This window comes from Camelus ferus, chromosome 10, assembly GCF_009834535.1.
Source record: "Camelus ferus isolate YT-003-E chromosome 10, BCGSAC_Cfer_1.0, whole genome shotgun sequence".
Classification (NCBI taxonomy): domain Eukaryota; kingdom Metazoa; phylum Chordata; class Mammalia; order Artiodactyla; family Camelidae; genus Camelus; species Camelus ferus.
This window is the reverse complement of record NC_045705.1, coordinates 67,222,119-67,240,666: the sequence shown is the minus strand read 5'-3', so window position 1 is coordinate 67,240,666 and position 18,548 is coordinate 67,222,119. Positions and strand designations below refer to the sequence as shown.

The 18,548-nt window shown below is 59.3% G+C and overlaps 3 protein-coding genes across 7 annotated transcripts; 1 reads left to right on the top strand and 2 right to left on the bottom strand.

Moving 5' to 3' along the window:
• Positions 1-1,693: 1,693 nt before the first annotated feature.
• TBC1D10C (TBC1 domain family member 10C) lies at positions 1,694-7,501 on the bottom strand. Of its 3 annotated transcripts, none has more exons than XM_014566308.2 (10): positions 7,423-7,501; positions 6,993-7,170; positions 6,146-6,245; positions 5,817-5,924; positions 5,627-5,733; positions 5,302-5,416; positions 4,629-4,694; positions 4,318-4,507; positions 2,630-2,784; positions 1,694-2,365 (listed from the first exon to the last, which is right to left on the bottom strand). In XM_014566308.2, exons 2-10 carry the CDS (start codon positions 7,142-7,144, stop codon positions 2,018-2,020), a joined length of 1,341 nt encoding a protein of 446 aa, XP_014421794.2. In that variant the 5' UTR covers positions 7,145-7,170; positions 7,423-7,501; the 3' UTR covers positions 1,694-2,017. The 3 variants fall into 3 exon arrangements, with proteins under 3 accessions (XP_014421794.2, XP_006193100.2, XP_014421795.2); XM_006193038.3 differs by having other exon boundaries at positions 7,405-7,473; XM_014566309.2 differs by lacking the exon at positions 4,629-4,694 and having other exon boundaries at positions 7,405-7,473.
• An 835-nt stretch (positions 7,502-8,336) lies between these two features.
• Positions 8,337-11,638, top strand: PPP1CA (protein phosphatase 1 catalytic subunit alpha). The gene is made up of 7 exons (XM_032489980.1): positions 8,337-8,494; positions 8,984-9,115; positions 9,267-9,497; positions 10,132-10,236; positions 10,668-10,891; positions 10,974-11,108; positions 11,182-11,638. Exons 1-7 carry the CDS (start codon positions 8,440-8,442, stop codon positions 11,290-11,292), a joined length of 993 nt encoding a protein of 330 aa, XP_032345871.1. The 5' UTR covers positions 8,337-8,439; the 3' UTR covers positions 11,293-11,638.
• On the bottom strand, positions 11,419-17,122 carry RAD9A (RAD9 checkpoint clamp component A). Of its 3 annotated transcripts, XM_032489978.1 has the most exons (11): positions 16,955-17,117; positions 16,807-16,877; positions 16,205-16,333; positions 15,652-15,766; positions 15,471-15,570; positions 13,987-14,096; positions 13,788-13,897; positions 13,636-13,700; positions 13,407-13,544; positions 12,433-12,640; positions 11,419-12,347 (listed from the first exon to the last, which is right to left on the bottom strand). In XM_032489978.1, the coding sequence occupies exons 1-11, from the start codon at positions 16,986-16,988 to the stop codon at positions 12,252-12,254; spliced, it is 1,176 nt and encodes a 391-aa protein (XP_032345869.1). In that variant the 5' UTR covers positions 16,989-17,117; the 3' UTR covers positions 11,419-12,251. The 3 variants fall into 3 exon arrangements, with proteins under 3 accessions (XP_032345869.1, XP_032345868.1, XP_032345870.1); XM_032489977.1 differs by having other exon boundaries at positions 13,636-13,897; positions 16,955-17,122; XM_032489979.1 differs by lacking the exon at positions 16,205-16,333 and having other exon boundaries at positions 16,955-17,119.
• Between the last annotated feature and the right edge of the window lie 1,426 nt (positions 17,123-18,548).

Here is an 18,548-nt window from a genome sequence, read left to right as displayed (position 1 = left end):
TCCTCCTCTGGAGCCCTAGGGCTCGGGCTCCCCAGGGAGATGATTGATAACAGAACCTGCAGAAGGACTACCCAGGAAATGCTTCCCTGATAGACAAGGCAGTGATTCAACCCTAGCTGGAGGGGTCCTGCTGGAGATAACCTGCCCCTAGGGTCTATATCCAGGGGAAACCGCTGCTACCATGGCCCCTCTCCAGACTCAGGATGGATTCTTGGCCCCAGGGCCAAGGCTGCTGCTTTCCTGCTCCCCAGCCTCCCAGCAGAAGAGCTGAGAGTTCACGGGTGGACTCCCTGAAGTTTCCCGCATCCTTCCTGCTACAACACCTGAGATTCCATTAAACACCCTCTCTCAGCCACAGGCATGGGCTGGCGGGCTGTGCCTTCACTGTGTTCCCAGGCTGTGTGCTCAACCTGGCCACTTGCCCCTTTCTCTCATGAGGCCATCGATGCCACCTGCAGAGAGAGGGTGTCTGGGGTGAAGTGAGGAGGGGGTCTGAGGAAGGGTTCCAGGAGAGTGTGCTATTATTAAGCTGCAAGTTACCCTAGTGGCGTGGGGAGGAGGGTGGGAGGGCTCAGGAAGTTCTCTTCAACTCACAGGACACTCAGAGTGGGGCAAGACTTGGGGAGTGGGTGGGAGCAGGACAGAGAGCACCCCCAGGAGGACAGACGGAGGTGGATGCCAGGTTGATGGCTGTTGATGTGGGGTGGGGGTAAACCTTAGGTCTGCCATGGGCAGCAAGGCTTTGGCCAAGTTGCGTCCCCTCCTGAGCCTGTTTCCCCCAGGCAAACTTCAGTCTGGCTGTGCGCTTCCGTGAGTCCCTCCTCCAGGCCATAAGCTCCTTGGGAGTGGGATGGTCTGCCCCAGAGCCAGGGCCTGGCCAGTCACACAGTCAAGGCCACAAGACTGTATGTAGAGGGAGTGTATCTCTGGAGCCTTTGGTCCTGTCACTAGACCATCCTGAATCAGGGGTCTGACAGGTGTCAGTGCTCTCATACAGCCACTGAGACAGTCAGATCAAGCCCTCTGCCATTTAAACAGACTGCAGACACTTTCTCCGTGTACTCCCGAGTCCTGCCATGCCGCCAACCCTCCATCCTTCTAGGGAGGGCACCCAAGGAGGCAGGGAGGAATGAGCCCTGCAGGGACACAAGCCTGCATCGGAACCAGCCCCGTTGTCCTGGCAATGGCTCCTGTCCCAGGCACCCAAGGCACCCCCGGGGGCAATTAGCGAGTGTGGGAGGGGGTTTCCATGGTGGCAGTCTCGAGGGGTGTGGCCTGGGCTTAGGGCGGGGGCAAAGGCGGGCGGGCCCTTTCTCCTTTGTCCAGGCACACTAGGCCTTTGTTCTCGCCTGGCTCTCTGAGGACCAGCCCAGGACTATGGGTAGGGGTCTTGAACCAGCAGAGGAGTAAGCAAAATAGGGAATAGAGCCCCACTTCTAGGCCCAGCAACCACTTGGGGAGCCCTCCTCCCACAGGTACAGGAGCCTTATCTGCCCCCAAGAGGCAGGGCAAGGCGCTTCCTATTGGTTCCTGCCGATGGTAAACACCTTCCAGCAGCCAATGGGCAGCCTCATTGTGCCCTTGGGTGCGAGGGATGGACTAGGAGAGGTGGGCTGTGAGGGGAATGAGGGCTGGAGGGGAAGTAGCAGCTGGTCTAGGGGTGGGGATAGGGGGCATTCGATCCAACTCCATACAGGCTTCCACTCAGACTTTATTCCAGGCCTCCCCAGGGGCCTTTCAGGGTCCCCTCGCCCAGCCCACGCCCTTACCCCCACGCTCCTTCAAGCACCAGCTTTTTGCTTGCAAAGGCTCAGGCATCTGGACAGCTCTGTGGGCAGACGGTGGGCCAGGGTCCCTGAAACCTCACTCTGTGACCTTCCTTCATCCTCGTGCCTGACAGAGTCCCTGAGAAGGGAGCTGAGGCATCAAATCCCAGCTGTAAAGTGCGGTGCCCACTTCAGGGCTGGCATCATCCATTTTGGCAATTGGGTTGGGGGACACTGAGTCCGTGGTACCTTCAGAATCGGGTGTCCAGGAAGGAGGTCGAGCCTCGATGGGACCTTGAGGGGCTCTCAATAGGGGGGCCCCTGGGCCGAGTCAGCAGCCCGTGGAAAGTCTTTCCTCGGGTCTGGGGCTTGCGCCGAGGCGGCCTGGGCTCTTCCGGGGGCTGCACCACGATGCGGGGCACCTCGGGCCTAGTGCCTCCCCGAGTTACTGCCAGCTGCTGGGCCTCAAAGATGGCTTGGGCCCCAGGCAGGCGGGCCTGCGGCCTCGGGGGTGGCCCGGATGCCGTCGCAGGCAGCTGGGCTAGCTGGGCCTTGATCTCCCGTTGCAGGTCATGTTCGGACAGGGCCACGCTGTGCACCTGTGGGAAGCAGTCGGTACTGAGCCTACCTGGCCTAGGGGAGGGCAGGAAACGATGAGGTCTCCGGGGGGCGGGCAGTACACAGCCCCAGGAAGTGGCTGAGGGGCTGAAAGACTTGCTAAGGGAGTCACAGAAAGCCACTTGAGGCCTGAGGACAGAAAGCGAGTCCCAGTTCTTACTCTGACTTCCTGCTCTGGGACTCAGTTTCCCCAACTGTGCAGCAGTGGTTGGGCCACTGCAGAAGGACAGGCAGGGGGCACCAACCTGGGGCATGAAGACCTCCTCCTGTAGCTGGGTGGGCGGTATGGCTCGAAGGGCGCCAAGTGTCTCCAGGAGTCCTGAGCAGGCCAGGCGCTGTTCAGTAGTGCCCAGCGCCAGGCGCACCAGCGTCAGCCCCACCCGGAACAGCACCTTCACACCTGCAGGCCAGGGGCTCATTCAGTGGGGGCCAGTCCTGCCCTTCCTTGGTCTGCATCTGAACCTACCCTCAGCCAGACTCCTTCCCTGCTCCTACAGCTCTGCTGCCGAGACCCAGATCAAGTATGTCTCAGCAACCACAGACACTTCTGACCAAAGCAGCCCGCCAGGAGCCAGGGGCTACTGACAGGCTTGCACCAAGCCTTTTCATTCTGGGGTTCAGCACCTCATCACTACAGGGAAGGGCTGGGTGGTGACACAAAGACCTTTCCAGCTGAGATCTGTGACTTGATTCCAGAGAGGTTCTAGCCAGAGCTCCTTACCCCTAAGCCAAGAGCACAGTGCACACGTGTGCACACACATGCACGCACATGGTGTGACCTTGGGCCTGTTCCTGGAGCCTCAGAATCCCTTCCTGGCAGCTTTGGGTCTGCTGAGAAAAGCAGTCAGGGGACCAGTGAGGCCTAGTGACTTTAAAGAGATAACAATGACTACTAACGTTCTCACTGTTATGAAAGGGAGCCTGCAGCAGAGAACAAGGGTAGTTCACCAGCCTGATGGGCCCTGCCCCACCCTCCGGGTCTGAGTCTGCAGGGGAGGACGCGTAGATGGTGACTTGGACACCCATGGCCAGAGCTCTAAGCTAGCCTGAAGCCAACTGGGCATACAGCAGGTGCTCAACAACGGTATTGATCGATTTCTACCACTTTTTAGGTGCAACCGCCTGACAACCCACATAGAAAAGAATGCAGGCGGGTTACTGATGGGGGTATCAAGGCAGAGCCCCAAAACCCGAAAGAGTCCAGCTCAGCTCTGCCCCAACTCCTCCCACTCTTGGCCACCCTCTCTCCATGTCTGGACCCCTCAAGTCATCTGTATCCTGGACCCTGTGGACAGTGTCCTTCCCGGCCTCTCAGCCTCCACAACGTCCCTGCCAGTTTGCCTCTTCCACAGTGCAGCCACAAGCATCTTTAAACAGCACTCGCCTCCTGCTGCTCCCCTACACTCTGGCACACCCTTTGTTTTATTTTCTTCGTGGAACTTATGACGATCTATAAATATCTTGTTAATTTGGTTACTGTTGCCTCCCATCCCCACCCCCACCAGAATGTAGGTCTCGCTCACTCAAGTGGCCCTGGCTTCCAGAGAAGCGACTGGGCTCTGTGAATGCTCACCCAGTGCCTGTGAGCTCCATCAGCCATGCCCCGACCGTGCCCAGTCCCTGAGCTGTCCTACTGCTGTGATCTCCCCAGCTCCTGCCCTGTCTCCTCATGGAAGCCTCCCTGACTCCAGCCTTCCACCAAGTAGATGCCGCCCTCTCTATGGTGGGCTCATTGCTGAGAGGGCTAGCATTCATTACATGGGTGGGATGTGGCCTCAGCACACCCCGGCACCCATACCAAGGGCCAGGATCGGCAGTGGCGGCGGGGCAGAGCAGAGTGGGCACGCTCGTTCCCTGGGCCCACCAGGCACCCGAGGCTCCAGGCCCCAGTCCCCCCACCAGTCCCCACCCACCTGGCCGGCCACCCACTCACCCTCGCTAAGGAAAGCGTCCCAGACACGCAGCACCGTGGGGAAGGGCAGGGAGCGGGCGAAGAGGCACAGGAACCACTCGGGCAGGTAGAGCAGGGGCCCGACGCCCACCTGCTGCAGGTGCTTGTGCACGCGCGGGAGCAGCCGCCGCAGCAGGGCCATGAACACCTCGGCGTCCAGCCGCACAGCCTCCTGCAGCCACGTCCGTCAGCACCTCCACTCCATTCCCAAACCCCTGGCTCTGCCCCACCCTTTTCCCCAGGCCCCCACTCGCCCACCCAGACCTCCCTCTGGCCCTGTCCCAGCCTCTCACCATGTGGGGCCCGTAGTAGCCAGGGAGATAAACCTCGCAGATCTGTACCAGGCACCAAAAGGCCTCCTGGGGGTGGGCACAGGTCTTGAGTACCCACCGTGGAGGAGACCACAGAGGGGACCACAGGGCAGAGGAAAGGGGCAAAGGGGAGGGCCTGGACCCAGTGGTGTCTGGAGTGACCCTGGAGCCGGAGCCTGGACTCAGTGCTGGGGTGGGTTAGGAGAAGTTCTTACCAAAAGCTTCCCCTTGCCCAGACAAAGGCCTACCAAGGGATTTGGGGGGTTAGAAGTCACAGGGCTCAGGGTGCTGAATTTGAGGGTCACAGGGTTGGTGCTCACTGGTCAAGGGTCAGGAGGATCCCAAAGTTCAAGTCCTGGGTTCTTGGGGTCACTGGGGTCAGGGATCATAGTCACAGGGTTCAGAATCAGGAGTCATGAGATCAAGGTGACAATGTCTAGATTCCTAGATCACTGGGGAAAGGGTCAGGGATCAGAGTTCCATGTTCCTGGAGCCAAGGCCATTGGGCTTGAAGGTCACTGAGGTTGGGGGTCATGAGGCTCTGGGTCACTAGGACAGGACCTGAGAGTCAGAGATCACAGGTCTCTGAGGCCAGAGTTCCTGGGGGTGGGGAGTCCGAGTCTTGGGTTGCTCTGGCAGGGCTGAGGGCACTCACCTCTGGGGGCAGATGCATGAGCAGCACGGCAGCCACGGGGCCCTGGGCCTGGCAGTAGCCCTGTTCGGGCCGGTACAGGGTGTAGGCTTTGAGTACCTGCAGGAGCCCCTGCTGCCTGTGCCAGAAGACCCCTTTAGGGGCCAGTCCTCCAGGCATCCCTTCCCCACCCTCTGGCGACCCCTGTGCAGGCCTCAGTCCCCACACTCCACCCCAGGGCCTTGCTGGGTCCTCTGAGATGCAAGGATAGAAAGTCAAGGTGAGGGACTAGGCCAAAGAGCCTGGGGGCTGTGGGGCTGGGGGTCCCTGAGCATCACTGGCCTCGTACCCGTGACCCTGGGGTGACACAAACATCTCATGCAGAGGGAATTGGCGATGCAGGTCCCTGCCAATGGTTTCCATCCACTGTGGGTCTCCAGGGGCCTCAGCAAGTTCCTGTGGGTGGGCATGAGGGTGGATGTGAAGGCTCAGGGGAAGGGCCTGGGAAGGGGAGGTGGGACTCCTGCCAGTTCCCTCACCTGATAAGTGCCAGGGTTGTTCTTCTGACACACGTGGGCCCCGCACAACAGGGGCCAGCACCGAGCCCGCAGGGCCGAGGGGATGCCTTTCCGGCACTGCATCTTTACCTGTGGGTGAGGCCAAGGGACCCTGTTAGGCCAGCCACGCCAGCTTCCCCAGCTCCCCCTGGCAGGCCCCAAGCACAACCCGTCATTGGACAAGAGCCATTTTGGGTAGGAAGGAGAAAGGCGTGAGGTGCTGGGACACGGAGGGGAAATTTTGCCAGGGCATGGCCGAGGCAAATGCGGATGAGCCAAGGAGGCCTGGGCGGGACCCCTCTTCTCCTCACCTTTTTGTACCGCCGAGACATGGTTTTCTCCCAGTGTGAGGTCATCTCCACCCACTTCATCTCTCGCTGGCGGATAAGGTCTGCAGGAGGGTGACCTGGCCTGGGGGGACATGGCACAGGCATCCAGACGCTGGGCAGCTATTACCTAGAGCCCGTATCTGCCACTCTTAATGTTACCCAGGTGAGCCCACCTCCTGGCCCTGGAGATCTCTGGCAAGCCCTGGGGGGCTGGGGGTGGGCAGTGACCTGTCACCCAGGAGTTTCCAGTGGTTGTCATGGGGACAGGAAAGGATGTGGCTCTGATGTGGGCAGAAGCAGGAAAGACTGAAAGGGGTGTGTAGGTGTGTGTTGGGGGAGGGGCTGGTTGGCTGTCCCCCAGGATGGGGACACAGTCAACTCACAGGGGAAGTTGGGTAGACAGAGCCCTGGACTAGAAGCCAGGAGTCATGAGTTTGCATCTGATTTTGTCTCTGTTTTGCTGTGTGACCTTCCTATCTGTCTTTGGACTTGTTTTCTTGTCTGTATGCTGGGAAGGGGGAGGGTTGTTAGGGGAAAGGGTGTAGGTTCTTTAATTTGGAGCTGGGATTCCTGGGCCAGAGATTAAAAGGGGAAGAATGTTAGCCCCAAGGGGGGTGCAAACCCTCAGAGATTGGAAGTAAAATAGGCATATAGGAAACTGCAGCCCTGCCAGACTTAGGATTCTACCTGGAACCTGAGGAGGGGTGACACCAGCTGAGTCCCCAGACCCTCCCAAGACCCTCGAGTTTGGGCTTCACTCTAGAATTCAGCCCTCAGCCCCCACCCTCTTTCCCAGCATCCCACCCCACCCCATCCCTTCCCCACTTACCCTGGTTCTGCTGAGCTGCCCCCAATGAAGCCATAGCGGTCAGCCTGGCGATATGGGCCAGGCCCACTCAGCTCTGAGTCAGATCCCAAAGAGCTGGAGTCATCCTGCAGCTCACAAGACTGCACCAGGTCCTCCCCCAAGGCCTGGGCCATGGTGCCACAGACCCCGATACCACAGGCTGCAAGATGTCGGCAAAGTCAATGTGAGAGGCAGCTCCTGGCCAGCCTGGGGCCTGGGCTCCTATCCAGCCAGGCCCTAGCCCCAGGTCAGAGGGGGCAGATTTCAGGGTATCTCACCAAGCCCTTTCTTTTATTGTAGGATGATAGTGGGGTAACACCCAGAAGTGGCAGAAAGGCCAGACCCCCTGGACAGAGACCAGGGCCCAGCCCCTGTCCCCACCAGCCCAGCTTACCTCCCTGCTGTATCTCACCTCCTCCTCTCACTTCCTCCTCAGCCACAGCTTCAGCAACCCGCTGGGGGCCCCTCCCAAATGTGTGTGGGGGGTTACCCCTTCCTCTCCCAGGCTCTTCCGGCCTGACCCAGTGGCCCTGGACTCCTCCCCCCATCCCAGTGGGCTGGGTGGGTACAAGCTTGGGTTCCAGATTTGAGGTTACTGGCACATAAGACACTCAATTCAGGGTTCCAATGAGAATTATGGTTTATTTAACGTTTGCTCTTTACAAAGTAGTACTTTTAACATGCACACAAGGCAGCATTACTATGCTGCTCAAAAGACAAAAATGAAACACACAGAAAATTAATTTAGTATACACCACAGGCAATGTGGACCAGAATGTGATCAGCGGTCAGCAACAGGTGTCTGGGTGGTCAGTTGTCCGGCGGCCACAGAGACTCAAGAAGTAGAGATCCTCCGTGAATGTGGCTTTGAGGCCCAGTCTTGGACCAGCCCCTTGCTATCTCTGAGCCTCAGTTTCCTTTCCTGTACTTCAAGGACTTAATTCGCAGTATTCGGAGAGGTGGTTACCAATGAGCTCACACCACCCTCCTGCCCCCGAAGAAAGAGAAAAACAACTTCCACAGTACTTCCGGTCCCATACCCTCCGAACAGGGGTGGGTGACTCCTCAAGGGCGGGACTAGACTCGACCTCGCCCCACGAAGCCCCGCCCACTGGGCAGGCTCCGCGCCAGAGTACGAATTCATTCCAAGTCCCGCCCCGCGACCGAGGCTCCGCCTCCCGAGCCTCCGCGGCCGCTGCTCTTGGCGTCCTGCGGAGGCGCTAGAGCGCTAGGGCAACGGGCGGGGCGGGGCGGGCGGCCGAGGAGGCGGGGCAGGCGGCCGAGGAGGCGGGGCGGCGGGCCGGGGCGGGCCGGGGCGGGCCGGGGCGGGCCAGGGTGGGCGGAAGGAGCGCCAGGCCGGAAGGAGTTAGAGGGAGGGCGGGAGGCAGGAGCGGGCCCGGAGCTGCTGGGCCAGAGCGGCGGCGCCGCCATGTCCGACAGCGAGAAGCTCAACCTGGACTCTATCATCGGGCGCCTGCTGGAAGGTTGGCCGGGTCGGGGGAGGTGGGCGCCCGCCGCGCCCTGGCCCCCTGCCCGGCCCGGAAGTGGCGCGCGGGTGGACCTGCCCCTCCTAGGGCTAGCTTAGACTGGGCGGGGACGGGCCGCGAGGTCCCGTGGCTGCAGCCGCTCCCCGAAGTCGCGGCGCGTCTGGGAGCAGGGCTGGGGGCTCACGGGTTGGCCTAGGCTTTTGGGGTGAGGGAGAAACACAAGAAGCCTAGCGCCCCAGGAAGGGGTCCTGCGCTATGAGATTTTGGGTAACAGGCCCCTGCGCACAGCAGCCCCCTCTCCAGTGCCTTGAGGGTAGTTGGGGTCCTGTCCCGGAGGCTTGAGGGGGGATCCCAGGAGGCTCAGCAGCGACAGCTGCCCCAAGGCAAGCAGGGGCCCAGGAAGCCGAGGTGTCCCAGAAGTGCCCATGGGGTCACCCGTGTTCTTGCCTGAGGGACCAGGGGCCTGACGCCTCATGCCACCCCCAGTGCAGGGCTCGCGGCCTGGAAAGAATGTCCAGCTGACAGAGAACGAGATCCGTGGTCTGTGCCTCAAATCCCGGGAGATTTTCCTGAGCCAGCCCATTCTTCTGGAGCTGGAGGCACCCCTCAAGATCTGTGGTGAGCCCCCTGCCCAGGCCCTTTTGTTTCCTTAAAGTGGCTTTGGCCCCCCCCTACAAAGTCCCTGGATCCCTCCTCCCTTGAACCCAACCCTGGCCCTGCATTCAAGTTTAGACTGCACCTAGTACTGACCTGGTTCTCTGGGTCACAGGTGACATCCACGGCCAGTACTACGACCTCCTGCGGCTGTTTGAGTACGGCGGCTTCCCTCCAGAGAGCAACTATCTGTTCCTGGGGGACTACGTGGACAGGGGCAAGCAGTCTTTGGAGACTATTTGCCTGCTGCTGGCCTATAAGATCAAGTACCCCGAGAACTTCTTCCTGCTCCGTGGGAATCACGAATGTGCCAGCATCAACCGCATTTACGGCTTCTACGATGAGTGTGAGTAGGCTTCAGGCCTGGGGCTGCCAAGGTCCTAAACGGCCCTGTCATTCAAGGGGATCCTCATGTTGGCCTGGTGGTAGGGGTATCCGTGTCTGACAAAAACTTGTCAGGCTGAGCTCAGTGAAGGCAGGGCCAGGCCAATTCATGTCTCTGGGCCCTGCCCCCCTCCCCCTGCTTTCCCCGCATGGATCCTGGCACTCCGGAGGGATCTGGTGAAGCTGGCTGAAGGGCTGCCACTATTCTAATGCAAGGCCTTGCCTGATGACATTTCCCTCTAGTACATCCGTTACTTAAGCACTTAGGAAGCTTGTCTGGACTGGACTCTGTTGGCCAGAAGCTGAGATAAACCAGACGTGGTCTTGGCCTGGCCCTCCTCATGTGCTGGGGGTGGGTGCCAACTCTGAGGTTGTTCCAAATTGTAACTGTGGGGTTCCTGGCAACTTGGCTGCTTTAGAAATTCCTCCTGGAAAGCTGGTAGGCAGTTGGGGGAGGGGGGTTTCCCTTCTCGCCTTCCATTCTCTTCTCCCTGCTGTGTCTGAACAGCACACAGTGTGCCTTGGAAGGCCCAGAGACCCAGGCTGAGGGTGGGGCAGACAGGCCTTCTCATGAGCCACCTCCTTCCTCTGGGCAGGCAAGAGACGCTACAACATTAAACTATGGAAAACCTTCACCGATTGCTTCAACTGCCTGCCTATCGCTGCCATTGTGGATGAGAAGATCTTCTGCTGCCATGGAGGTGAGGGCAGCTCTGGGGCACATAGTGAGGGGATGCTTAGCAAGAGCCTGGTCACATCCCTGGGGGCTTTGGGACAAAGGTGTTAGCTGGAGAATGTGTTCCCAGTCACATTCCAGCTCTCTCTGGAGTCATGGTTTGGGTATCACTTCTTCCACTAAGCACCCCCACACCCCAGCATTAGACTGCACTTACTATTGTGGCCTTGGCATCATGCATGGATGCTTTGTCTCCTTTCTCCAGGGAGCTTTGTGCTCCCTGAAAGGACAGGGACTTGAAGAGGTAGAAGGTGATGAGTTCTGCCTGTCAGGGCTCCCAGGAATCCAGGAGGGTGGAGGGGTAGGGAACAGGGGCTGATTGGCCAAGGCTTCCTGGAGGAAGGAGAGTCCTTGTTTTGAGGCTTCAGTAAACAACCTGCTCCCTGTGCCCCCCAGGCCTGTCCCCGGACCTGCAGTCCATGGAGCAGATTCGGCGTATCATGCGGCCCACAGACGTGCCTGACCAGGGCCTACTGTGTGACCTGCTATGGTCTGACCCTGACAAGGACGTGCAGGGCTGGGGCGAGAATGACCGTGGTGTCTCCTTTACCTTCGGGGCTGAGGTGGTGGCCAAGTTCCTGCACAAGCATGACTTGGACCTCATCTGTCGGGCACATCAGGTGGGCTGGCAGCTCTGGTTGGCTGGGAGTGGGGTCTGGGCAGCCAGCACCTGCTGAACCAACCACTCCCACCCTCATCCAGGTGGTAGAAGATGGCTATGAGTTCTTTGCCAAGCGGCAGCTGGTGACACTCTTCTCAGCTCCTAACTACTGTGGCGAGTTTGACAATGCAGGCGCCATGATGAGTGTGGATGAGACGCTCATGTGCTCCTTTCAGGTGGGGATGGGGACAGAAGGGGCCAAGGGCCTGTGGCTCAGCCTCATGAGTCTGACCAGCTTGTCTCTTTTAGATCCTCAAGCCCGCCGACAAGAACAAGGGGAAATACGGGCAGTTCAGTGGCCTGAACCCTGGAGGCCGGCCCATCACCCCACCCCGCAACTCCGCCAAAGCCAAGAAATAGCCTCCATGTGCCCGCCCTCTGCCCCAGATGGTGGATTGTACAGAAATCACATGGCTATAGAGGGGTCACGCTGGCCCCCCCAGGCCCACCTGTCACGGGGAACACGGAGCCTTGGTGTATTTTTTCTTTTTTTTTTTTTATGAATCAATAGCAGCATCCAATCCCCCACGGCTCTCTCTGCCTGCCTCGACAGTGGCTGCAGGCAGGATCCTGGGGCTGAGGCTGCAGCTCAGGGCAAAGCAGGGCCAGATTGTGGGTCTCAGGCCTTGTTTGGCCTCAGGGCTGGCAGCCGGATCCTGGGGCAACCCATCTGGTCTCTTGAATAAAGGTCAAAGCTGGATTCTCACTATGGCCTCTGTGTCCCTTGTCCCAAACACTGGGCCTGGCAACCCTTCTGCCCAGAGCCACTTGGAGGCTTACTGGGCATGGGGCCCCAGCCAGGAAAACTCCAGCCACACACTCAGGTCCACAGGGGCCCCTGGAATTCCAAGCCAAAGCCAGAGAGTATTGGAAAAGCAAGCAAAAGTATCTGTGCCAGCCACAGGGGTTTCTAGAGGTGTGCCCAGGATTTGAGGAAGGGACAGGTCATGATTAGCAGAGAAAATGAAGCCCCACTGTGGTTTTTTTTTTTTTCCCCCTTAGGGAGGTGGGCTTAGAGGGCAGGCTCTAGCCCTGGCTATACACCTGGCTGGATTAAGAGGTGAGGGACCTCCTGGCAGGTGGCAGCTCAACACAGAGCCTGGGAACAGACATGACTTGGGGCTAGAGGGAAATGACAGGACCCCGGCCAGTCACAGACAGCCAGGCAGGGCCTGGGGGAGGCTGCAGGACCAGCCAGCTCAGCTCCAGCACAGCCCACCTTTGCCACCCACCCAGGAGGAGAGCTGGCCCTGTCCCTGCTGGCACTGGGGAGAGGCGGAGGCTGGGGCTGCATCTAGTCCAGTCCTCCCAACAGGGGTTCAGCCTTCACCCTCACTGTCTTCAGCCAGCACAGGGCTGGGGCCCTGGGGAGAGTGTGCAGGGGCCAGGATGGAGCCAAAGAACAGCGAGCGGAACTGGGAAGAGAACAGAGGAAGCCGAGTGAGTTCTAGAGGCTGTTCCCTCCTCCTCCTCCTCCCCATCTCTGTCTCCAGCCCCTACCTTCTTGGGTGGGGGAGTCCCAGGCACTGTGCTGGGCTCAGCATCATCTTCCTCCTCTGAGCAGGGGCCAGGGCTACAGTGGGGCTGGAGGCCAGGTGAAAGGGAGATGGAGGGCAGTGCCCGCGAGCCCTCACTGCCCACGGAGGTTTCCATGGCAATCATGTAAGAGTCAATGTCGTCAAAGGCAAAGTCATCCAGGTGGGGTGTACTGTAGGCAGAGACAACATCAGCAGAGAACTGGGAGGGAAGTGGGGTACAGAGGCAGGGCCCCACCTTAGAGGGCTCGGGGGGGGGGGGGGCGGGCGGCTGCAGGGGCCTTGTGACTATTGGTGACCTCTTGGTTTTACTACTTCCTGGTTTGGTTGGAGGGGAGGGGATGCAGGGGTTAAGTAGCTGCTTCCTGGAAGGGGCGGACCTGGAATCCTTTCCTCAGAGTTCAGGTAGAGGCCTGAGGGAGGCATCCCGGCAGCCAGATTAGCTCAGCAGGGGGAGGGGAGCAGCAAGTCCTGTGAGCTGGGCCACCTGGGGGCCAAGCCCCCACCTTCCCAGGAGACAGGAACTGGAGAACACTGGGGCCCAGGGACATGCTGGGCGGGTGGCCAGACCAAACTTCCTCTGCTTCAACTACACTGGGCCCATCCTTCCCCAACCCACCTGCCCTTTCAGCCACCTGCTTCCCCCATCCCAAGCAACCCCCTGCCTCCCAGCAGCCCTTTCCCTCCTAGGCCTGGGACAAGGCTCAAGGGGAGGCCTCAGCCAGAGAAGGAAGCCAGCCCGACCTCGGGACACTTCCCTGGGTAGGAGGGGTCTGAGTACAGCTGACTGGTGAGGCTGAGCCTGTAGGGGCTGGGGCCTGACAGGAAGTGGGGGCGGGTGGGGGGGAGTGGGGGGTTGTGTAGAAGCTGGAAGCAGCAGGCTCAGGCCAGGGTGCACAGAGGTGGGGTGGGGGAGGAATGGGTGGGTGGGCGCTCTACCTGTGAGCCTGAAGTGGAGGTGCTGGCCGCTGGAGCTGTGGGGAGTGCAGATCCTGGGCGTGCAGGTCTGGCTCTAAGAGCGTGGCCAGGACAAAGTGGCCCTCCAGCAGAGAGTCCTCGATGGCAAAGATGGCTGGCCTGGGCAGGTGATGGGTCCAGGCACGGTCAAGGCCCTTTGGCTCCTGGCATCCCAGAACCCTCCCCTCCCTGTCCTGAGGCTGGGAATTACCTGCCCGGAGCATCGAAGTAAATGCTGAGAGACAAGTTTGCTGACTCTGCGAAGCTCAGGAGCCCCTGGGAAGGGAGAGGCAGAGCAGTGAGGCCCTGGGCGCGGCAGGGCGGAGAGTGGACAGGGTGGTGAGTGTGTACGGGGGGCCTCACCCGGAATTCCTTGAGGCAGAAAGTGATGGCTACCCCTTCCTGGGCCTGTAGCTGCTGGAAATCCTCCTCCCCGATGCTCATCTCAGTCACCATGGCTTTGACGGTGCTGTCTATGGGGGCAGGAACAGGAGGAACCTGGACCCAACCCCTTCCCACCCCATCTCTGCTCCCTGTGCCGGGCCGTGTCTGGCTCCCTCACCTGCCTCCTCCTCCTGGTAGCTACGCAAGATGACCCTGCGGCCGCGGCCAATGCCCAGTGTCACTTCGGCCAGTGCGGGGGGGAAAGGCAGAACAGCCTCCCCCAGGACCCTGTGAGGAGGGCACAGCATTACACCCAAGGCTCAGTCCTGCCCAGTGGCTCTGCTCTCAGAGGCAGGGCAGTGACACACCAACATCCAAAGAGAACCCAACCAGGCCTTGCATGTCCGAGGAAGGGGACAGGAGAAGCAGGACACGGTTCCTGCCCCATCAAACGTTTCCAGGCTGTTGTGGCAGAGAAGCCTGCTTGCAAGAGATGGGGCAGACAAGAGCGGAGCCCAGAAAAGGATGGGCTGTTCGGACTGAACCAAACCAGGCAGGCAGCACCTGTCCACCCAGGGGTGGGAGACCATACCCATACTGTCCGCATAAACCCGGCCTTCAGAAAGAGCCCTCAGATCCTTGTCTAGTAGGATTTAATATTTACAGGTGAAAAGAAGACATCTGGAATTTACCTCAAGGCAACTGTAACAGGAGTTGGCATCTACTTTTATGTACATTTGAAATTGTTCATAAAAAAGAGAAACAATTGCTCATTTAAAGAAAGAAAGAAAAAAAACCCCAAGACTCAGACCAGAGACTGATTCCATCTTTCTTTACCCAAATCCTGGTCTATATCAACAGAACTAAGAAAATCAGAAAGTCAGAACCCAAAGGGACCTGCCAGTTACCATGTCCTACACTACCAAGAGAAAAGAAACAGAAGACCTTGGGTAACTCGAAGGCAAGCAGCATCCAGCGTGTGGGGTGGGGAGGGAAGAGGAGCCACTCCTCTCTACGCTAGTCTTTGCCAGGGACCTTTGCATTCACTGGAGTCCCCATCTCCCAGGCCCTGCACAGCTCCCCGGTGCTCTGTGCCCAGAGAGGCTCCACTCCTACAGCTGCTTATCCAGGCAGCCCTCCTGGACCACAACCTCCCCGCCCAGCCTCCTGCCTTGGCCTGGGGACTCCAAGACTATATACAGCCCGGTCGGGTATGAAGAGAGGCTGCCCTTGAATGGGAAACATCCCCAAGAGGACAACCAGGACAGAGAAGGATTATGAGTCTCTGAGCCATAAAAATTAAGGGACCTTCCAGGGTGCTCAGGTCAGAGGAGATTTGAGGGCAGGTCAGACACCTGCTCTCTAAAAGAGGAGTCAGAATGGGTCTGAGTGGTCAGAAAGCCAAGCCAGAACTGTGAGGTGGAGAATACAGGCTCCGGAAGACAGCGAGGAGCATGGAACAGGGGAGCGCCTGCCCTCCTCACTCCATCCTCTCCCTGTAAAGAGTCAGAGAAGGAACTGAAAGCGAACGGAGCTGGATGAACTCTGAGGTTCACAGAAATTCTGTGAAGATGGAGGAGGGACCTTTTTAAACTGACCCCTGAGGCCCCAAAATGGAAGAGAGAAACCTAGGGCTCAGCCTGCAGCCAGGGGCGTGCTCACCTTGCCGGGGCACGGAGCACGTGGGGGCACAAGGCTGGGTCGAAGACAGCCTGCAGGGACTCGCAGTCCTGGAAGGACAGGTTGTGAGTCTTCCTCACCCCTGGATGGGCAGACAGCGTCTCAGTGGGCCCCGCCAACCTCCACCCCCGCACCCTAAGGACCCAGCCAGTTGCTCACTCACCGTATTTGCAGTGCAGCTGAACTACCAGGCGGCTGCTCCTGCCATTCAGGGAGATGCAGCATTTCTCCACGGTCTTCTCCAGCATCGCCAGCGAGCGGAAGACAGACAGGAACGACTGAGTGGGGAAAACACATCAGCCCAGTATTGCGTCTCCACCAACCAACTCTCACATCCCCTCAGGCCCTGGCAACATCGTGGGCTCAGCCCTGTCACACCAGGAACGGACCTCCCACACATGCAGACATTTATGCCCTTCCAAACCTTTGTGCTGTTCCCCTCGTCTAATGCCCTGAAAGACCTGTTTACTTTTTAAGGACCAACTTGAATGTCATCACTCTCTCAAGGTCTCCGGCAGAATCAATTACCCTCTCCATATCTCCTGTTACCCTCTGTGGATGTCTTCGCTATGCGCCCCCTCACTGCATTTTATACTGGATTGCTCCTACGTACATCTCTGTCCCCAGCTGGCGTCTACTGTGTGCCCCAGAGCGCACGCACTGCTGTTAGCGGTTCCTGAGGGAATGAGCTGCCACTTCTGAGGGAAGGGCCTCACCTTCATCAAGATCTTACAGCGCAGCGGGTCCTGACCAGGGGTGGCCGCCTGGTACTGCTGGAAGAAGAGCGGGGCAAAGAGGAAGCAGGCATAGGCAGAGCGGGAGGAGTTCACAGTCCGGAGGGAGAGCTGGGCCAGGAGAAGCAGGGAGCGGGATGCAGTCATCAGCAGTGACAGGCCCAGCTCTCGGCTGGCTTTTGCTCACACACTTGCCCTAATGTCCTCCACTTCCACCATCATCTGTTGAAATCCTCCCTCTCCTTCCAGTCAGCAGGTACCTTCGCCATGAAGCCTTCCCTGAGTCGGCCTCCCACCGCTCCCACAGCAAGGGCTCCACCCAACGGGCCCAGCACGCTCGGCCTTTTACCTAGTTACCCCCACCCGCCACCAGGCACCGGGCACTTCTGGGGACTAAATGCTCTCAATTCACACACCAGCCTGGGAACATGACAGAGCCCAAACTGATGCCCCAGCAACAGGAGAGGAAACTAACTCAGCAGACAAATCTTCCCACCGGCATCCTGCCTGATGCGAGCGAGACTCGAGCCCAGGTTAGGGTTCCCAGTTGGAATCTTACCCACCCCAATACCCTGGCTCCTCACCCCGTCTTCCAAGGGCTCCAGGTAGAGTTCATCCCCTATTCGGGACAGGGAGTGCACGGCCTTGCCGAGCACTGCGGGAAAGAGAGGAGAAACATCAGTTGGGCTGGCGCACTGGGCCGTCCCAGCCCGCAGGCCAGCCCCAACTCACCCTTTACGTTGCCGCCCGTGACCAGACACTTCATGCTGCCCCTCGCGACCGGGCTCAGACTGGCGCCGACCCCACACTGGGCCCCCGCTCGCTGCTTCCCTCCAGGTCTCGCCTGCCGCAGCGGATGCCGGGGGTTCCCTTCCCGCGCACCGCCCCCGGCAGCCCCGCCCCCGCCTCCTCATTGGGCCGCAAGCACGCACCTCCGTCACGTGAGAAAAACGTTCCGCCGGCTGCGCATCACGTGATGGAGTCCTGCCGGTGGCGAGCCCTGGTCACGTGAGCGCCAATCACCGCCTCTTGTGGTCCAGGCCCACCCTCCGCCCTTCCGCGCCCCTGGGGGAGCCGGTCTCGTCAGCTGAGCCCCGCGCGGCTGCGCACCCGAGCGCGAGGAGCCCCGAGGTCGCGGGGGAGCCTGAGATGTACGGGCGAGCCCCGCTGGGTCACTAATTTAGTACGGATTTCCTGGGCGTTTATCGGTTCAAAGCAAGACCGTCCGCATCCAGGCCGGGGACACAGACAGAAGCAGCAACCACCACCTGTAAAAATAAATTAAAGCAATTTGCGGCAGGATCCTGGGGTGGGAAGTAGCTGTTGGCTATGGCTTCGAGGATCCTTCGTTGATCCTGAAGAACAGAAGATGCTCCGGGCAGAAAGGGGTAGAACGGTGTGGCTGGCAGGGGAAAACGACAGTAGAGACTCAGCGGGTCGTGGGGCTTTGCCCCTTTGGGAGGGACGTGGGTCTGTGAGAGGAGGGGTGGGTCTATGAGAGGAGGGGTGGTGGTCGCCAAATGATGAGGATCACTGATGGGAAGCACTGGAAACGTTGTATGAGGGTAGACTTATGCTATGTGGCCATTTAAGAAAGACCAAGGGATTGCAAAGGAGGGGGTTCAGCAGCTGGGCAGGTCTTCCCCTGGCCCCGGGCCTCAGTTACCGGGTGTGTGAAGTGGAAGGGAAGTCCCAGAGGGGCTTTCTGACCTCTAGTTCCTTAGAGGGGCAGCGCCCGGTTCTATAGTGCTTTGAAGGGCCCTGGGCATCCCTGTGTTCCTTTATGGCCTACCTGGCCTTACCCCTCTAGTACTGACTGCAGTGAGGAAGCCATATTCATTCGTCTGTGAGCCCCTTGCCCTCCTGCTCCTGGCCTGGCTCCCACTTCTAGACCCCACTTTCCTTGCCTTCAGCTCCCCTCCCTCACCAGGTTTCCCTAGGGTACTGGGGGAGATTATTCTTGCTTTCTGAGGGAATCAGGTAAATGATACCACCTCTACCCAGGCATTTAGGTCACAAAGTGGGAGTCATCCTTGACCCCATGCTCTCCCACACCCTGCACATTACCCACCTTCAGCAAGCCTTGACTGCTCTGCCACCCGAACAGATGGCAACTTCACCCTCCTCTTCCATGTTCACAGCCATCAGCCTGGCTCAGGCCATCACTTCTCACATGAGTGGTCCCCTGCCTCCAGCCTGTCTCCTCCAGTTCACTCTGTACAGCACCGAAATGACCTTTCTAAAATACCAATTGTGCCACGCCTCTCCTTTGTTTAAACCCTGCAGTGGCTTTCAACTATTACCCTTGCCATAACATCCAAACTCC